Genomic DNA, 16,967 nt, shown 5'->3' on the forward strand with positions numbered 1-16,967 from the left:
CATGACATCACTATCAAATCATGATTAATCTACATGTATTCCATATAACAATACCAACACCGCTATATTGCGTTATCAAATAAGTAATACTTCTCATTTAAACATGTATGCGACGGGCAAAGATAACCTTGCACTTTTAATCATTTCTGTATTAATGATTTCCTTGTTGACTGTGACTACAATTTCAACAACGGTATGACTAAAGATTAGTAACAATTTTTATGACGTCTTAAATTAAGACGATAAATATTGCAAACACATTATACATTTTTTTTTTATTATTCAATCATAATGATGAAAAGAATTACATTTAATGATAAACCCAGACTGTTACAAATGGAATATGTAAAAATAATATATATCCACTCAATTTATATATGAACTGACAAGAATGTTATACGATGCGACCTTACGTTAGAACAATCATGTAAAGATTACCATCAATTATATTTTAAAATATAAACGTTCATGCGAATTTAGCAGAATATTTCCGCGTGTCTCATCTGATGCATTAATTATCACTTATCATATACTATCGATCGGTTAAATTGATTAGGTTTAGAGAATTTATTCTTACAGAGAACTCGGAATAATTGAAACGCAGACACAAATTTGAATAGTACCGATGAATGCATTGTTTCATTGTCCAAATCGTTGAAAACATAAGCGCTTGGCCATCGGACCAACAGAACGTGCCACGGACAAAGGTCATGGTTCGCGCGATACTCACCCAATGAATGAATGAAAGGTTTACGCACAGTTGTAAGTTCATGTTTTGCTCGCCCCCGAGGAATCATGGTATAAAATATCCGCAGTAAAAATTGAAATAACTCAAATAGTGAATATGCTCATAGGTAAACATAAAACTACAGAGAAACTTTATTCGTTTACCTATGTTCCCTAGAAAAAACACGATAATGTGATGGTTTCTGGGTCAGCATGCCACAACGTATACAATCGCGTGATCCTCATTAATATTCATGTCGACTGACGAGTCTGTTTACTGGCTGTTCAGGGATTGGTAGCATGGGATACGCCCGCCAGTCACACCACTGAAGTCTAGCGAAGGTTCACTTTATTTCAGGCTGTGGCTTTGCATCAGGAGGACTTGGGTACCTATTACAAGAAACAACAAAATACTAACATTGGAAAAGCAACAGGGCCCAACACGATCTATCACCACCCCATTCAACTCCAGAAGAGGGCGGGTGTTCATTTGACTGAATAGCCACAGTAGTCCACAGACGGTTTCAAGTCACCCCACAGCCTAACTGCGTTCATCAACTCAGAACACGCCGGCCGGCTTGTCTCGTATGAAATTGTGATTTCACTGTTTGTTTGGATCAAGACTCTTCCAGTGATTTCTAATCAAGACAGGGATATAAAGTATGAAGATCTTCTCCAGGAGGATAGATAAGTTGGTCCTTGTTCCGGCAATTCTGATCGTGTTCCTGATAGTTCTACAAGGTGTCACCGGTAAGTTCAGAAATGAAGCAACAGATTATGACACGTTTCACAACATTGTTGAATCATGACTTTTTTTAAAATATACATGTATGAACATATGATGTCCAACACCTAGTAAACGACCAGTTACGTTAATTATGTTACAAGGTTCCAATATAATTTAGGCGTAATGTCTCCCGACTTGTCCTGTCAATCGATCGACTTCTCAGACCGATAGATCGAGGTATGTTCACCAGGCATCATGTGTTTTACATAATTGAAGATTTGATTACTACTGTTTATTTATCTATGCCTATATTTGTTTAGAAAAGTTTAGATTTGTGAAGGTTACCCAATTTGTTCTGTCATCCAGGTGAATACCCCCCAACCAACAGCTCATGCCCAAGCACCCAGTTCCAATGTAACGATGCGAAATGCATCCCAATGGGTTGGAGATGTGATGGGGACGTTGACTGCACAGACAAATCGGACGAGATAGATTGTCGTAAGTAGCAATATTTCGGAATGAATATTTGAAGAAGGGTCGTATAGGATAGGTTTATTTTTATGATATGCTCGACTCGTGTAATTAACGTCAAGCAACTATAAGATTTCCATTGGGTTAGATATAACATTGAATCTTCTTATCTCTGTTGAGGAGAACATTTTGTTTGAGTAGGCGTGGCAGATTGTTAGGCGTACAAACGTGTATATTCGATAACATCGTTCCATTCTCGTTACTCGGATCATGCTGTAGAGTGTGTAACCCCAAGAGGTCATGCTCGCATTTACTCGACAGCGATTGGCTGAAATAACTCAGCTGACGTCGGCTGGTTTGTATTGACCAATCAAATCCCAGTAACCGTCTCGCGCCTTGCGCATGACTTTACGAGGTCAAATTATTGTCATGCATAACATTTTTGTTGGCCCTTACATCCCCCCCCCCCCCTTCAATAAAACAACACTTTCTTTTTGAAAATAAAACGTTATTTTTGAATAATTGAACACCAGCTTCGTGCATTAACGAAACATAACGTCAATGTTTCAAGATTAAGATTATACATGTGGCGTTAGACCAAAGGTGGATACCAGTATTGAGAGAAAAAAGTGTCTCACTCCATGCTTGTGTTACGAAATGTGTAGGTGTGACTTGTCAATGATCAGTAAACCATGACATACACGTACAAATAGAATATTCAGTGTCATTGACAGCCCTAATATCAAGAAAACAGTATCTCTAAATCAGTATCTGTTCTTATGAATCATAATTCAAGACATATTATATAAGCATTGTACTCAGGATGTTATATCTACCCGACAAAATGACGTTCAAATAGACTTTATTAAAAATAAAAATTGTTCGTGTTGGAGCCTGCGAGTAGCCTATGTATTTAACGTAAGGAAAGGCTCGGTTTAACCCAGTCAACTAAGGGGACAAGAAATCGCATATGTTACTCAAGAACGTTCTTTAAAACTCGAACCGAAGTGGTAAACGTCTGAGACCTGCATCACTTCGGGCTTTCCTCCCACGTTAAGCTGACACGCCGCAATATAACTGGAATACTGTTAAAAGTGTCGTTAAACCCAACTCACTCACTCACTCTAAAACTCGATAATGATGGACATGAAATTCATGATGCATCGAGACAATGAGTATATAACTCAGAATATGTATTCCGACCCAGTCAACATTGAAATTAATGCGGCAATATAATGGCAGTTTTCTTTTACCTCTAGCAAGTACAACATGTGCTGAAGACGAGTTTCACTGTCAGGACAAGAAATGTATCCCCATGAGATGGACCTGTGACAAGGATAATGATTGTAAAGACGGTTCAGACGAAGCAACAGAACTTTGTAGTAAGTGTTTTATGTCATTATTATGATCTCAGTAACTATGGAAACCATATGTTTTGTACTAAGTTTTTATTTCATGAAACTAAATTTTCATGATGGTAGACAAACGTTCAGGCAAATAGTTTTGCAAAATCTTGTTTCAGAGGTATGTGATAAATATGTATTGTTTGCAGACCATTTAGGTAACTTTTATGACTTTGTAGTCTTTGGTATGAAAAAACATGATATTTTCGTATTTCAGATCGTAGAACTTGTGGTCCAGATAAGTTTGTCTGCGATTCTGGTGTATGTATTCCTTCGGACTGGAGGTGTGATGGATCATCAGATTGCCAGGGAGGGGAAGATGAAAAGAACTGCAGTAAGTATTTATTCAGTGACAGCAATGACAACTTTGATCATAAACTTTGTTTAATATTGATTGTACTTACGTGCCAGGAATTATTCTTATCCCATAATATTCACACACCTATTTGGTATCTTTCTGTTATATTTTATGTGGAAATGTTATAACTTGTAAGCAAAATTAAGTGGTTATTTTATCGTTGAAATTTCTTTTTAGCTTCCACGTGTGAAGGAGATGAATACCGCTGTGATAATGGACAGTGTATAGCACAACGATGGAAGTGTGATGGAGACAAGGACTGTAAAGATGGCTCTGATGAGGACAAGTGTGGTACGTTGCTAAACATTCGCAGAAATTATTCAACAACAGAATACAATTTATTTCAACAGTCATGATTGTTTATGGAAGCATTATGGAACAATTCAGTCTTGGTAAATATGACAGCTGGTATTGGTCTACTTTTAAATTTATTTATTTTTGTGCTGTTACAAAAATGTCTCAGTGAACAATATTGAAAACATTAAGTTTATTTTATGCTTTAATTATGCAAAATTTTAAATTGAACGTCAATTACTTTCCAGAGTCCCCACAGTCGTGTGAACCAGATGAGTTTATGTGTCATGATGGCCCTTGTATTAAGAAAGACTGGCAGTGTGATGGGGACTTTGACTGCAATGACAGGAGTGATGAAAACAAGTGTAATGGCACCACTACTGAATGCTCGGAGTCACAGTTTAAATGCAAAACGTCTGGCGAATGTATCCACAGTTCCTGGTTCTGCGACAATGACGATGACTGCGAGGATTTGTCTGATGAGAATTGTAAGTTTAATTCTCACTCAAAACTGACCATTATCGTTTAAATTTCACATTTGTCAAGAAAAGCTACAAACTGGTTGATTATTTTTACCTTTCGTGTCCAATTTGTTTTAAATTAAAGTTGCTTTTAATGTGTATCGCTGAAAATAAGTTTTTAATTTGTAATAAATGCTAATAATTGTGATTTCTTTCTGTTTCAGGCAATACTACATGCCGCAGTGATCAGATCATGTGCTTAGAGGGACGTTACTGTTTGTCGAAGTCTGTGCAGTGTGATGGTTCCAAGGATTGTCAAGATGGTTCTGATGAAGTTAATTGCACCAGTAAGTGAACACAGAATATGTTCAGTTAGCACAGATAATAAAGAGTATTATAACTGTTTTTCATAGATTTTTCTAATATCAAAAATAGACATCTGGGGCTCAATTATCACTTTTACTCACACAAGTATGAATAAATTACTTGTGTTGTGAAGACACCATTATCACCTTATGCCTAACTGAATGTGTCATTATACAACATTGGCAGAGATTGTTTTCATGTAACTGTCAGTTTTAAATTGTCTTATTAATTTGTGGGTTTTTTTTGCAGCTCCAAGTCCATGCAAGGAAACTGATTTTCACTGTGGAGATGGAGTTTGTATTGACAAGTCACTTGTGTGTGATGGAACCATGAACTGCAAGAACATGGAAGATGAAAACAAGGACCAGGGTTGTGCACGTAAGTTTCTACCTATTATTCTATCTGACAATGTTGGAGGATGATTTTGTAGATTTGTTTGTAACTTTCAGACTTTTCAGTAATTTGGTTACAGATTTTTATTCAAAAGCGTATATCACAATTGGTACATAACACAGGTTGGGTTTTTGCCCTCTGTCTCGAGATCTCTGCTAGATAGTAATTCATGATTCATTTATTTTACAAAGGTTTTTAATTTATATGCATCCAGAAAAATCTTAATTTCTCATATTTGTCTGGCTTGTTAAACATTAGCCCAAAACACTTGTATCTGAAGGTAAATTTATTTTTGGTATTTTATTCTTTCACTGTTACTGCAGCTCATGGTATGTTAAAACTCTTGTATTGTGTTTGTTGTCCTCTGTAGATATGTAGATTGTGACTCTTGTTTTGTGCTTTGAATCTCTGTTTAAGAAATGTTAATGATTTTTTATTTTGAAACAAATTCACAATTGTCTGATTACATGGGATGTTAAGAACAACTGCAGAAACACTAAACATATATCCTTATGTTTGAAGTTCAATTTGGGAAAGTTTGGTTGCTCTGATCTTTTAATGTGTAAATTGCTTAAACCTAGTTCAGATCTTAAAACAAATATTTGTTTTTACACATCTGAAACTTCAATATTTTTTTTATTTTTTTTGTGAATCACACATGGCACATAGAAAAGAATAATTCTGTGTACACAGTTCGTTTATTTGATTTTGAGTAGTGTTCAGTAGCACACTGTTGCAAGCACCGCAAGCTAAGGATTATTCTGTTATTTGTAGTTTTTGTCTTATGTTGTTTCTGTGGCCACCATGTCAATGACCTTACTACATCTGAAGTATTGTCAGAGTAATTGTACCCTTTTTCAGTTTAAATGTAATACACACTGTTCCTGACTAGTCTGTGGCTTTAGCCACTTGTCTGAATCCTGAGTCTAGTAACTTTGTCCAATGTTGTAAGCTAGGCTTATAATTGTCCATAATGATATAATACAAAAATGCTACTGAAAATTATGCTAAGATATAAATTCAGGCAAACAGACTGTGCCTATCATTTTGCAATTACTATCGTATTATGAAGCAAGAAAAAAATCCAAGTATTTCTAAAAAAAAACATGCAATGTGGACGAGAGGAAGGACTAAACTTGCTGTTGGGTGATGCTCACATATGTTTCACAATGGTGAAGTCACAACATGATACATGTTGATGGAACAAAATTTGTTCTGGTCCACAGTCAAATTTTTTAATTCTATTTGTGAAAATTGACACCTACTAATCCATAATGACATATGTTGAACTGATAATATGACCTGAAAAAAGCAGCCAATGGTTTAGTTCAAAATTATTGTATTTTAGTGATTGTATTCAGTTATAGTCAACATAACAATGAAATCTGTGTTTCAACTTTGCTTGAATGATGGCTGTTATGGTCTGTGAAGTTTAATCTACTTTACAGTTTTAAATCAGGCCTAACAGCATCCTAGCCCTGTTATTGGTTGATGCACTAGCATTTAAATATGTCCTTACAACTCTTGCAGATGATCCATGCAGCGACAATAATGGTGGATGTGACCACATCTGTGTCAACCTGTTCGGAAACAAGCGCAAGTGTGACTGTAATCCAGGCTTCACACTGATGAATGATTCCGAGACTGTGTGTACTGACATCGATGAGTGCAAGGACAATCTCATTCATGGCACTTGCTCACAGATCTGTAAGAACACCAAGGGAGGCTACAAGTGTGAATGTGTTAATAATTACTCCCTGGTCAACAAGAGATACTGCAAAGCTGATGGTAAGTCTTTTATGCAAGTAATTTGATAAAGATATGAAGAAATTGATATATAAAGCAACAATCTCAATATTTGAGAATAATGATAAAATAATTCATGGATCACAATTGTTTAGGATGTCAGTTGAATTGAGCTGATCTGATTTATGTAATAATCTAAATGATTATGGCTTTTTTTTTGCAAAGAAACATCAAGCCCCATGACTTAACTGCAATCTGATCTTTCTTCAGGTGGCCACCCAGAGCTGCTGCTTGCAAGCAGGAAGGATCTTCGTAAAATCACCCTTGAAACTTTTGATTACAACCTCCTCCTTGATGATGGTCATATATCTGCTGCAATTGCTATGGATTTTGACTTTGTTGGAAAGAAGTTTTACTGGACAGATGTAGCCAAGGAGGCTGTTTTCAGGTGAGTTTGTAATAATAGATTGTGTATTATTATGTATACATATGGCAATCCTGTTTGGATGCTTAGATATATATGGACTTAAGGGAGTATCGCTTGTCTTGTTCCATAGGCGTCTTTCTCATGTGTGAAGACCCAAGTTTTAAGAAACAATTCTATTTAATATGGTCACTGTCAAAGAAACTCACTAAAGTGAAATTATTTATGAAGCTGTGACAATATTTAATCTAATGTGTACATTGTTAAATGACAGTTAAATTCAAAATATTCAAATAACAAATCATGTCATAATTGAAGTGAGAAGGAACATTAAATTCAACATTCTGTAATATATTATAACATGAAATTAATTCTTTTCAGGGCTGACTTCGGCAACAAGTCATCAGTTGAAGAGGTAGCATCCACAGATGTCAGCACCCCAGATGGCCTTGCTGTAGACTGGATCAACAAGCACCTCTACTGGACTGACACTGGCTTTGACAGGATTGAAGTGTCCTCCTTGGATGGCAAAATGAGGAAAACTCTTATTAACACTGGATTAGATGAGCCTAGAGCCATAGTATTGGATCCCAATCATGGGTAAGTAACCAGTTGTTTCCTCCTTAATCAGGCAAGTAATGACTTCTAGATTTAATCAAATAAATTCAACGAGTCTTGCAACCAGGAAACAGACAAACCCATTAGACAAGTCCCATTTTATTGCAGTGAGAGGATGTCATTGTCGCATTACCTGAACATTTCGGGAGAAATTTTCAATTTGTTTGTTTTTCCTTGCAGACTTATGTATTGGACTGACTGGGGTAAACAGCCTAAGATTGAGCGATGTGGAATGGATGGCAATGACAGGAAGGTTATCATCAACACAACCATCACCTGGCCCAATGGACTCACAATAGGTAGGTAGAAAAACATTTGTAGTAATGTGCAGAATGTAAGGTAATTGTTGCCCTTCAAGGTGCACACAGGCTTGAAAGGACCTTAAATTTTAAGGTTCTGCTTGAAAAGCCTTGATTTTTAGTGTCACACTTGTAAAACCTTGAAATACACAAAACGCTTGTAAAGCCTTGAAATTTGTACAAAATAAAAAAAAAAATTATTTAAGAAAGTTTTCAAATTCAGAAGACTTAAATTATTTTACCTGTTGGTTGTGAAAATAAATCTGTTGGAAAATTTGTGATATTCATACTGCTTTATAGGTTTTACGACTAATCTATCATATGCTGCATTTATAAAAATATTGACAAAGGCAGATTACCCAGCCAAAAAGCTTTGAAAATGACATTGAAAATCCTTGAAAAGGCCTCAAATTTAGTGTTTTATATCTGTAAGAATCTCTTGTCCTCAACTGTTACAAGAGTCACTTATAACTAGGTTTGTTTAAAATTATGTTTTTAATTGTTTTCAGTACCTTTTTTTTATTTTGTCTGTAAAGGTATTGATTATGTAGACATTATTGATATCCAAGGATGTTATTGATGTTTTGTTGTTTAATAATTGCAATTGATCAATTGTTCAGTTTATTGCCATCTTGTGTTTCTAACCAACTTGTTGTCATTTCAGATTATGTTGCCAACAGACTGTACTGGATTGATGCCAAGCGACACACCATCGAGAGCTCAAACATGCTTGGATTGGAGCGAGTGTCTATTCTTAAGAGCCACCTGCACCTCAACCATCCTTTTGCCATCACTGTGTTTGAGGTTAGTTTTACAGAATTATGTTTGTAATGATAGATTTTGTAAATAAATTCTGATCAGTAAAGTGTTACTATATGTGCATTTAAGTCTTTTTTGATGCAGTTACTTGTATTGTGTTGCTTTGTATTTAAGGATTACCTTTACTGGACTGACTGGCCATCTGAGTCTGTTAGGAAATTCAGCAAGTTTGGTAGACGTGGTGAGGAAATAAGCCAGGTGGAGACCATTGCCCTGAATCTGCACTCACCCATGGATGTACATGTATTCCATCCCTACAGACAACAAATACAGAGAAGTGAGTACATTGAAAATGAAATGAAACCTGAATTTTTCTAAAGTTCAAAGTTGTTGCTTTAAGTAACAATTAACATGGCACAGCAAGTTAATCACACTTTAAATATTTAGAGCTCATTTTTGTCTTTTAATCCATTTGAGAGTTTTAACAGTCTATTGACATGTCTGAATCGATTCTTTGGACGGTTTGTTATTTCAATTTTAAGAATTTTTGTTCTTTTTTTATTTAAACTTTACTGTTTTCTAACAAATGTATTTATTTTTAATCTAGGGTTATGTGGCACTGACAATGGTGGCTGTTCCCACTTCTGCCTGCCTAAAGCTTATGATGCAAGGAACACTGAATTCTATGTATGTGACTGTCCCAATGGATTCGTCTTGTCATCAGATAGGAAGAACTGTGTTGAAGGAGGTACGTTAATATCAACATGTGTGTGCATTAGTTAGCTATTTTGGTGCACTTCCTGAATGTCTGTGTGACAAAGCAAAAAGATTAATTTCTTTCCAAATTCATGGATACAATTCACACTAGCCCACTTCTCTGAATCAGTATCTCTGATGTTAAAGGTAATCTAGGGGCTAGATGACTTGCAAGCTTTTCAATTGATGTTCATTTGTGGGCATAATTTCAGCTAGTAAAAGTTTAAGTTTAATTTCTACCACTGCTAATAATTTAAAACCACAGCACTGAACCAGAAGTGTGTTGGTACATATTTTAATATGTAGCTTCTCCAGTAATTAATCAATATATGCTTCCAAGATCTAATATAGTTTATCTGCTACTGCAATGGATGTATATTTGATCATATCTGTAGATATTAGATATTAACCTGTATTGCATGTCATTATAACTGTAACCTTGTAGACATCCTCCCAAACCAAAGTTGTCACTTACAGCATTCACAGTAATAAAATACCCATTACATCATTCACTTAGTGAACCTAAACAGACTGTCTCTTGGAATAGTTTGAGAGACTTGGCAAGGGATTGACAAGCTTCCTGTTTAATCTGAAAGAAGGGAGAAAAGTCGATTACTTGCGATTGTTGGATGGCATGTAATACCCATGGTTTTCTAGGATGTCATGTAGATAGTTTCTATGAACGTCTTCGATCATGAGATTCGCTCTTGATGGTTGACCACCCATCTGTATGCTACAACTGCATGAACCTGGTTGTTATCCACAGACGTTACAACCGGGACTACACCCAGCAAAGCCAGTCCTACTCCAGTGCCGGTCGAACCAGATTCTCCAAATAGAAGTCACAATCGCTCATCTAGTCATGGTGAGGATAGTGTGCCATATTGCTCCATGTCACATGTAGGAGTTTTGGTCTCAACTTGTGATGATAAATCTTACACTCATTCGGTTTTTGTCAATCTCTGTTGCTAAAGTCATAATTTGACTGTTCATATTTATGCATCAATAGGTACATAATTTATAGGGTGGCTTATATGTCCATAGTTATTGAAACTGACCATGCATATTTGTATCCAATCCTCATTGTTTGACATGAATGCATTTGTAACATTATGTAGATGCATGAAACCAAAATATAGGCATGGTTTGTACGATTCCATCAAATGTTTGACAATTCTTGAAGCATGTAATCAACACTGTATACATACTTAAACTGTTTAATGGTGTGTGTGCACTAACACTCATGTAACAGCATACTTGTAGTAGTAGCAAGAACAGGACTAATTGTGAACATGAGGGAGTTTCCTGGAATTAAAATGCCCCTTTCATTTCAGGTCCAGCTGTTGTAACCACCGGTAAAACTCCAGTGTCTGAGGTTACGGCAGTACCAGCCACAGGATCTGAAGTAACAGAAGGTCCTGGCTACACAGTCGTCAGTCATCCCGACCAGGTGAACACAACAGAACAGCACACACCGGAGCATATGGCTGAAGAAAATATTGGTCACATTGCTGGCATTGTCATCAGTGTCTTGTGTGCCCTCTTCCTCATTCTTGGCATTGTAAGTATTAGATATCGGAAACATGTATTTATTGGCAGTGCTTTGTCTGTTTGATAGGCCGAGGTAGAACAGTGGTACAAAGTGCCACAACTTGCTGTGCAAAGCAGCCCTCTTGACCAGGATCTGTTGGATTCATTCCCTTATCATGTTTCTCAATCAGCACCTTTTTCCTCCTAGGTTTTACCAATGATATCTCTAGGATAATTGTTTTAAAGTGGCGTAAAAATTATATTAGAATTAACTCTCTACATTGTCCATTTGTCTGATGTGACTGGTTCGTTGTGCAGGTTGGTTACGTGCTGTACAAAAGATACTCCAGAGGACATGGAAAGAGCATGAACTTTGATAATCCCGTCTACAGGAAGACAACCACAGCAGATGATGTCACTATTGAAAACAAGTTGCCACCGGTAGGTTCATTGGAAATCTTTCTGTTAGAGCATACAATATGTACAAGAAACTGGTTAACATTTCATTCCTTTGTAAGTACCGCTTATTTTCTTAGTATTTATGGTCCTTGTACAAGAATAGTTTTCAGTTTTCAAAAATAACATTGCTTTTGCAGAGTTGCCAACAATTATAAATTGGGTTAAATAGTTATGATTTTGAGCCTGACATTAAGCTTGTCCTCCCCCAAATTTCCCATATATTCTTTTTAACAAATTGTTTACATTAAATATTATGGAGAGCACATTGTTAATGCACCCGTGAAATGAAACATTCTACAGCGAGACTATACCTGCTTATTCTTTTAATTCACAATTGTGCAATATTTTTCAACAGATCCCTTTCTTTTTATCTTTTCAGAGTATGCAGCCCTTAACACAGAACAACGGTGATGTTATATGTTGAACATGGTACCATCAGCTTGGCTATAATCATCATCTGACAAGTGGCTTTTGTTAAACAGCAGGAATGTGCTGTTATGTTGCAGTGAAATAACAGTGACGACATGAGTAACAGCAGAATAACGGTAAACAGCCTTTATTGCCATCAGGCTGTCCTTATGGAACCACCATGAATGTGATGCGTGTGTGGAACTTCATCATCTGTCATTGTTGACCCACTGAATGTTGTCGCTGTTGTCATCGCCACGACTACCACTACCATCATCGCCAAGTGACCGATGTGGTCATGTGTCTACTCACTGCGTCCCTGCCAACTTGGTGTCTGCTCATACCACGCCAGCATGGCAAAAAGTGCATCATTGTGATCAGTTTCCCTTGCTATGGTTGTTAAGACTGTTGGATGAATTCATAGAAACGGAGAATGTTTATTTCATTATTAAATTATTTTGTTGATTTGTCTGTGTGTGTACACTAGCAGCATGCAATGCCTGAAAGTGTGAGAGTTGGGCTGAGGCCCTCATTATTTATGCTTTATCACAGAAAAACTCATCATTCGCCTCAGTTGTTGATTTTGATCATGACTGAGTTGATCATGTGTTCCCCATAACACAAAAATTCCACTGACAATGCTAGCTCTCTGCACTGGTATGTTACAAACTGAACAAAAATGTGCCAGACGGAAGGATTGTATTCGTGGACGGTGGGCTGGAGAGAAGACACATTACCAAACATCTGGGCTAGACAGGACATGTTGGTGCTCATCAATGCCCAACAAGCACACCCCAGTGTGCTGCGAGCTTCCCCCATCACTGAGGATGTCTCATGGAGACCTCATGGACTACTCCCCATCCGTGCACTATCACAGTGCTTATACCCTCAGCAACAATCATTCCCCTTCGTCAGCTGCTGAGAACATCCAACCAATGATGAATCTCCATGAACTCGAGCCACCGACCCAGGAAAAGGGCTGGACAACCAGGCCGAGCGAGAACAAAGTGCAGTCTTAATCAGTGAGGCAGAGAGCAAAAGACGATAACTATTTATTCCATGGAGGAAGGCCAGTTGGCTAGACCCATGTGCCTTCACCTCCTGTAATAAACAATGTCCTTCAGTCAAGTGTGTACATATTAATGTTCCTGTAATGTATGTGATGATACGTCCTGTGTGTATGGATATGTGTGTACATAGTGTAATGTGTATAGTGTGGTGTGTTAACATGCTAGTGTTGCTACTGCATCAGGCTGTGTCAGAGCTCCGGAGCTCATCGGAGCCAAGTTTGTCAATCTCATTAAGGACTTAGGGCCATAGCTACTAGAATCACTAGACAACTGACTCCATATACAGCTTCCCTTGTGCTTTTGCTATAAGAATAACCGGCAGTAGTGAGTATTTAGATCAGCCATTCCGTAGTTCGAAGTATTCTTGCTGCTTGAGCTGTAGTCACAGCCATCAGGGCACACAGGGTAAGCACAGGTTATCAGCTTCCTGCCACCACTGCAATCAAATATATAAATTCTTCGGGTGTGCCAGGCAGGTGTTCAATCTCAGGACTTCTACCATGTGAAACCAATAAGCATGCAACATCTCAACCAATAAATCTCAATTGTACCACAAGTAACACCTATGCCGCCTATGTTTTTACCATCTACCATTCGTTTTCACAGCCTTTTTGATGTTTTATTGAAATCCACTTTGAGTTTGGTCAATATTGTGCATAGATGTGGCTAATGCAAAAGTTTGGTTTAAAAGTGCTCATTTGTTTGGTTGTGATAATGTAGTTTTTACAATGCACGTACAGCTAAGTTTCTAGTTTTGAGGGCACCTTTTCTCACAATGCAAAACCTACTGAGCTGTTTCTCAGTGGGCTAAGTCACATCGTGTTAATATATTTAATGTTTTGTTTATTTTCTGTATAAAATTTGTATATTAACATCCTGTACAGCTGCTTGTATATTGTTTAAGAACATAATGTATTTGTGAATCTCACAGCAGACACAGATTCAGTGTACAAGAGAATGAATGCTTATGAAGCAAGAGAATGTGAAAGATGTATGACTGCAAATCAAGTGTGGCTCTGTTTGTATGGCTGTAAAAAACGTTTGAATTTCCATTGTACATGTGTAGATAATGTGCTCTGTAAATCAAGAATGTATCATTTTTTGGTCAAAAATGCAATGTAATAAATTTCTATTTAAAGATAACCTTCCCCCCAGTTTTGTTTTTCGTTCCCAAGGAATTCTCACTCTCAACCACATTGAAGGAAATGTGGAGATGACATTTTTACCATGGGAGAACTATTGTATATTATTATGGTTACTCTGGAGGGAGTGATGAAGCAAACCATTTTGCCATCACGTATGTGGTTTTCAGGGTATTTGAGGTCGCGCACTATTTGTAAACCGTGACCTACATGTTGTCTTTGACAATATCACCGTAACCTCGATTGTTAATTGTTCCGTAACTGTTTTATCGGCTGTAAAATGTATTAGGTTACATTTACAAATCTCTGACTATTTTATTAGGATATGGCTATGACTGTATTGAATTGGGACATGTTACATATTTTCCGAAAGCCTACGGAAAAGTACACCAAAACTGAATTTGCGTACCGTGTCCTCGCACACCTCTCCTGACGTCATTCATATGCCTGTTTCGAGGCACCCCAAAGTCACGTTGTGTGAATGATACAGAAGCGCTAACTCACCGCCTGTACCTTCGTATGGCTTTCACATGTGTATATATTCAGCGCCTCGTAGTATTTAGGTCACAAAAATCATACGTTTCTGTTGAGCTCCCAACCCGCCTCTTGTGCGTCCTGCTCAAACTTGACTATTTTGAAACCATTGAACACTACGTACTGTACCAAATATGAAATTGAAAGACGTTAAGCGGTTTCTCGTTTAGGCGCCGTGATGTAACCAGCTTCGCTGGTTGTTATTACATCTGAAGGATCATGTATGGAGTAATATGTTCCAGATGGGAATGTTTCTTGTCAAATTGGGGTTATGGGCATTTGGATATGTTATTTACAACGCTGGTGTATGTCCTTGAGACAAGGAATTGGGTCCCACCCATTGCTTAGCGTTCCAGTCTGTTTGACTTATGTGCGCGCGTCTCGTTTATTTAGTTCAAACAAATGCGTGTGGATATTTATATCCATACTAGCAGTCGAAGGACTGGTTATCATTATATGATATTTTTTAAAAGTAAATAGACCTTTGAATTGTTGAAATCAATTATCAGAGTATTTAAACATTATTATACCAAGGTGCCGTCCGTCCGTCCGTCCGTCCGTCCGAAAACTTTGTCCGCCCGATTTCTCTTAAACTATTCAGTGGATTCTTCTCAAACTTGTTTTTATTAATTTTCCATTTTTTTATGAATTTTTCAAACCCTAACCCATCCATTATTTAATTTGAAACTACTGGCACACTAGGCGGGTCGGGGGTATTAGTGAGCCAGTCACCAGAGCCACCCTCACTTTTGCCCTTGTTTGAAAGTAGCCATGCGTTCACGTCAGTCACATGGACCACGGACTTGTAATATAGGTCCGTGCATGGACGAAGCCTCCATTGCGAAATGGAGATTTTTGTTCGTTGGATGATGAAATATATGGTAATGAGAGAAGTACTTCAAGTTACATAAGCGGGACGAAATATGGTTGACCTAATTTTGTAAATATCCAGTATTAAGAATTTTCATGTTGAATACACGCAGCCAGATGGAATTGTTGTCATTGAACACGTGTAGCTGACAAACGGACAATCGATCGTTACATTCAAACAATTCTTCCTGGCTATATGAAAGCGCAGCCTGTGTTAATGCACGGGCGACACGTGGTAGGCGAGGGAAGAGAGTTCGATACAATCAATGCATTGAAGCATCCGGTACGCCCTCGCAAAACCTGAGCTATTACGAAAGGGAAACAACTCTTGTCTAGTTTTACTTCGTCAGTAACAGCTCAATAATCATACAAAAGAGGGAAAATGCTTACTCGGTGTCCATTCGAAGGAAAGGTTTAGACGTGGCGTACGAAACTGAGACCTAGTCTCTGTTATAAGATTACGTACGTCACTGCTTTTTTAAATTTGAAAAACTTGCTATAATTGCTGATTGACTGGGGCCTAAAACATTACGATCGCGAGACAAACCAGTGTTTGATATCATGAGTAACGATTCACGCCTTTAGCGAATGGTGACACACTATACTATACATCCCCGTTCCTCATAATCAAGCCATGCACGGGGACAGCTCGTACCGTGATCTCAACCACCGCTCTGCATATTGACGTAACCATACACAAAACCATCCATTCGGGTCCACTCGGCTTATTCCGTAACATACACAATACATCGGTATCTCACGGAGAGAGTCCCTCCATCATACTTTTGTTCACTGCGTGACTTGGGTAACTGTAATATTTTACACCCACAGCCGGATTCTTTCCACATACCAAATTCATAGTGTTATAGAGGTACAAAAGCAGTCAGGCGTGATGATCCCCAAGGCGTCGTCTACTTTCGCCCACAGTGCATTTCTCCTCCATAAAACTTTATGCACCAGTGAGTTATGTTATTTCAAGATGGCCCCTCCAGATAGTTTTGTTTAGTGGATATTCACCAATAGTTGTGTCATATGTGAGATGCCCCCTCTCAATCCCATATTGCCTTACCAATTACCACTGACCACTGTCGGCCGAATCTGTACCTATATATTAAACAACAGGTGCTGGGCAAATAGGAAGATCCCAGTTCGA

At 37.7% G+C, this 16,967-nt stretch overlaps 1 protein-coding gene across 2 annotated transcripts; it reads left to right on the plus strand.

Annotated features, from left to right (window-relative positions):
- Nucleotides 1-1,008: 1,008 nt before the first annotated feature.
- LOC124133222 (very low-density lipoprotein receptor-like) lies at nucleotides 1,009-14,411 on the plus strand. Of its 2 annotated transcripts, XM_046497525.2 has the most exons (20): nucleotides 1,009-1,476; nucleotides 1,820-1,951; nucleotides 3,184-3,306; nucleotides 3,545-3,661; nucleotides 3,863-3,976; nucleotides 4,228-4,467; nucleotides 4,665-4,787; nucleotides 5,056-5,184; nucleotides 5,523-5,528; nucleotides 6,730-6,987; nucleotides 7,216-7,393; nucleotides 7,751-7,969; nucleotides 8,168-8,286; nucleotides 8,951-9,090; nucleotides 9,220-9,382; nucleotides 9,653-9,793; nucleotides 10,568-10,666; nucleotides 11,136-11,362; nucleotides 11,650-11,772; nucleotides 12,170-14,411. In XM_046497525.2, the coding sequence occupies exons 1-20, from the start codon at nucleotides 1,389-1,391 to the stop codon at nucleotides 12,212-12,214; spliced, it is 2,784 nt and encodes a 927-aa protein (XP_046353481.1). In that variant the 5' UTR covers nucleotides 1,009-1,388; the 3' UTR covers nucleotides 12,215-14,411. The 2 variants fall into 2 exon arrangements, with proteins under 2 accessions (XP_046353481.1, XP_046353482.1); XM_046497526.2 differs by lacking the exon at nucleotides 5,523-5,528 and having other exon boundaries at nucleotides 1,010-1,476.
- Nucleotides 14,412-16,967: the final 2,556 nt, after the last annotated feature.

Source organism: Haliotis rufescens, unplaced genomic scaffold (assembly GCF_023055435.1).
Source record: "Haliotis rufescens isolate VD_foot unplaced genomic scaffold, xgHalRufe1.0.p SCAF_2, whole genome shotgun sequence".
Taxonomy (NCBI): Eukaryota; Metazoa; Mollusca; class Gastropoda; order Lepetellida; family Haliotidae; genus Haliotis; species Haliotis rufescens.

Bases quoted from the DNA above. Each gene is read 5' to 3' on its own strand.
- LOC124133222 (XM_046497525.2), top strand. From the start codon at position 1,389: ATGAAGATCTTCTCCAGGAGGATAGATAAGTTGGTCCTTGTTCCGGCA. The intron at 4,788-5,055 runs GTAAGTGAACAC...TTTTTTTTGCAG, and splicing joins TGATGAAGTTAATTGCACCA to CTCCAAGTCCATGCAAGGAA. The intron at 7,394-7,750 runs GTGAGTTTGTAA...AATTCTTTTCAG, and splicing joins GCCAAGGAGGCTGTTTTCAG to GGCTGACTTCGGCAACAAGT.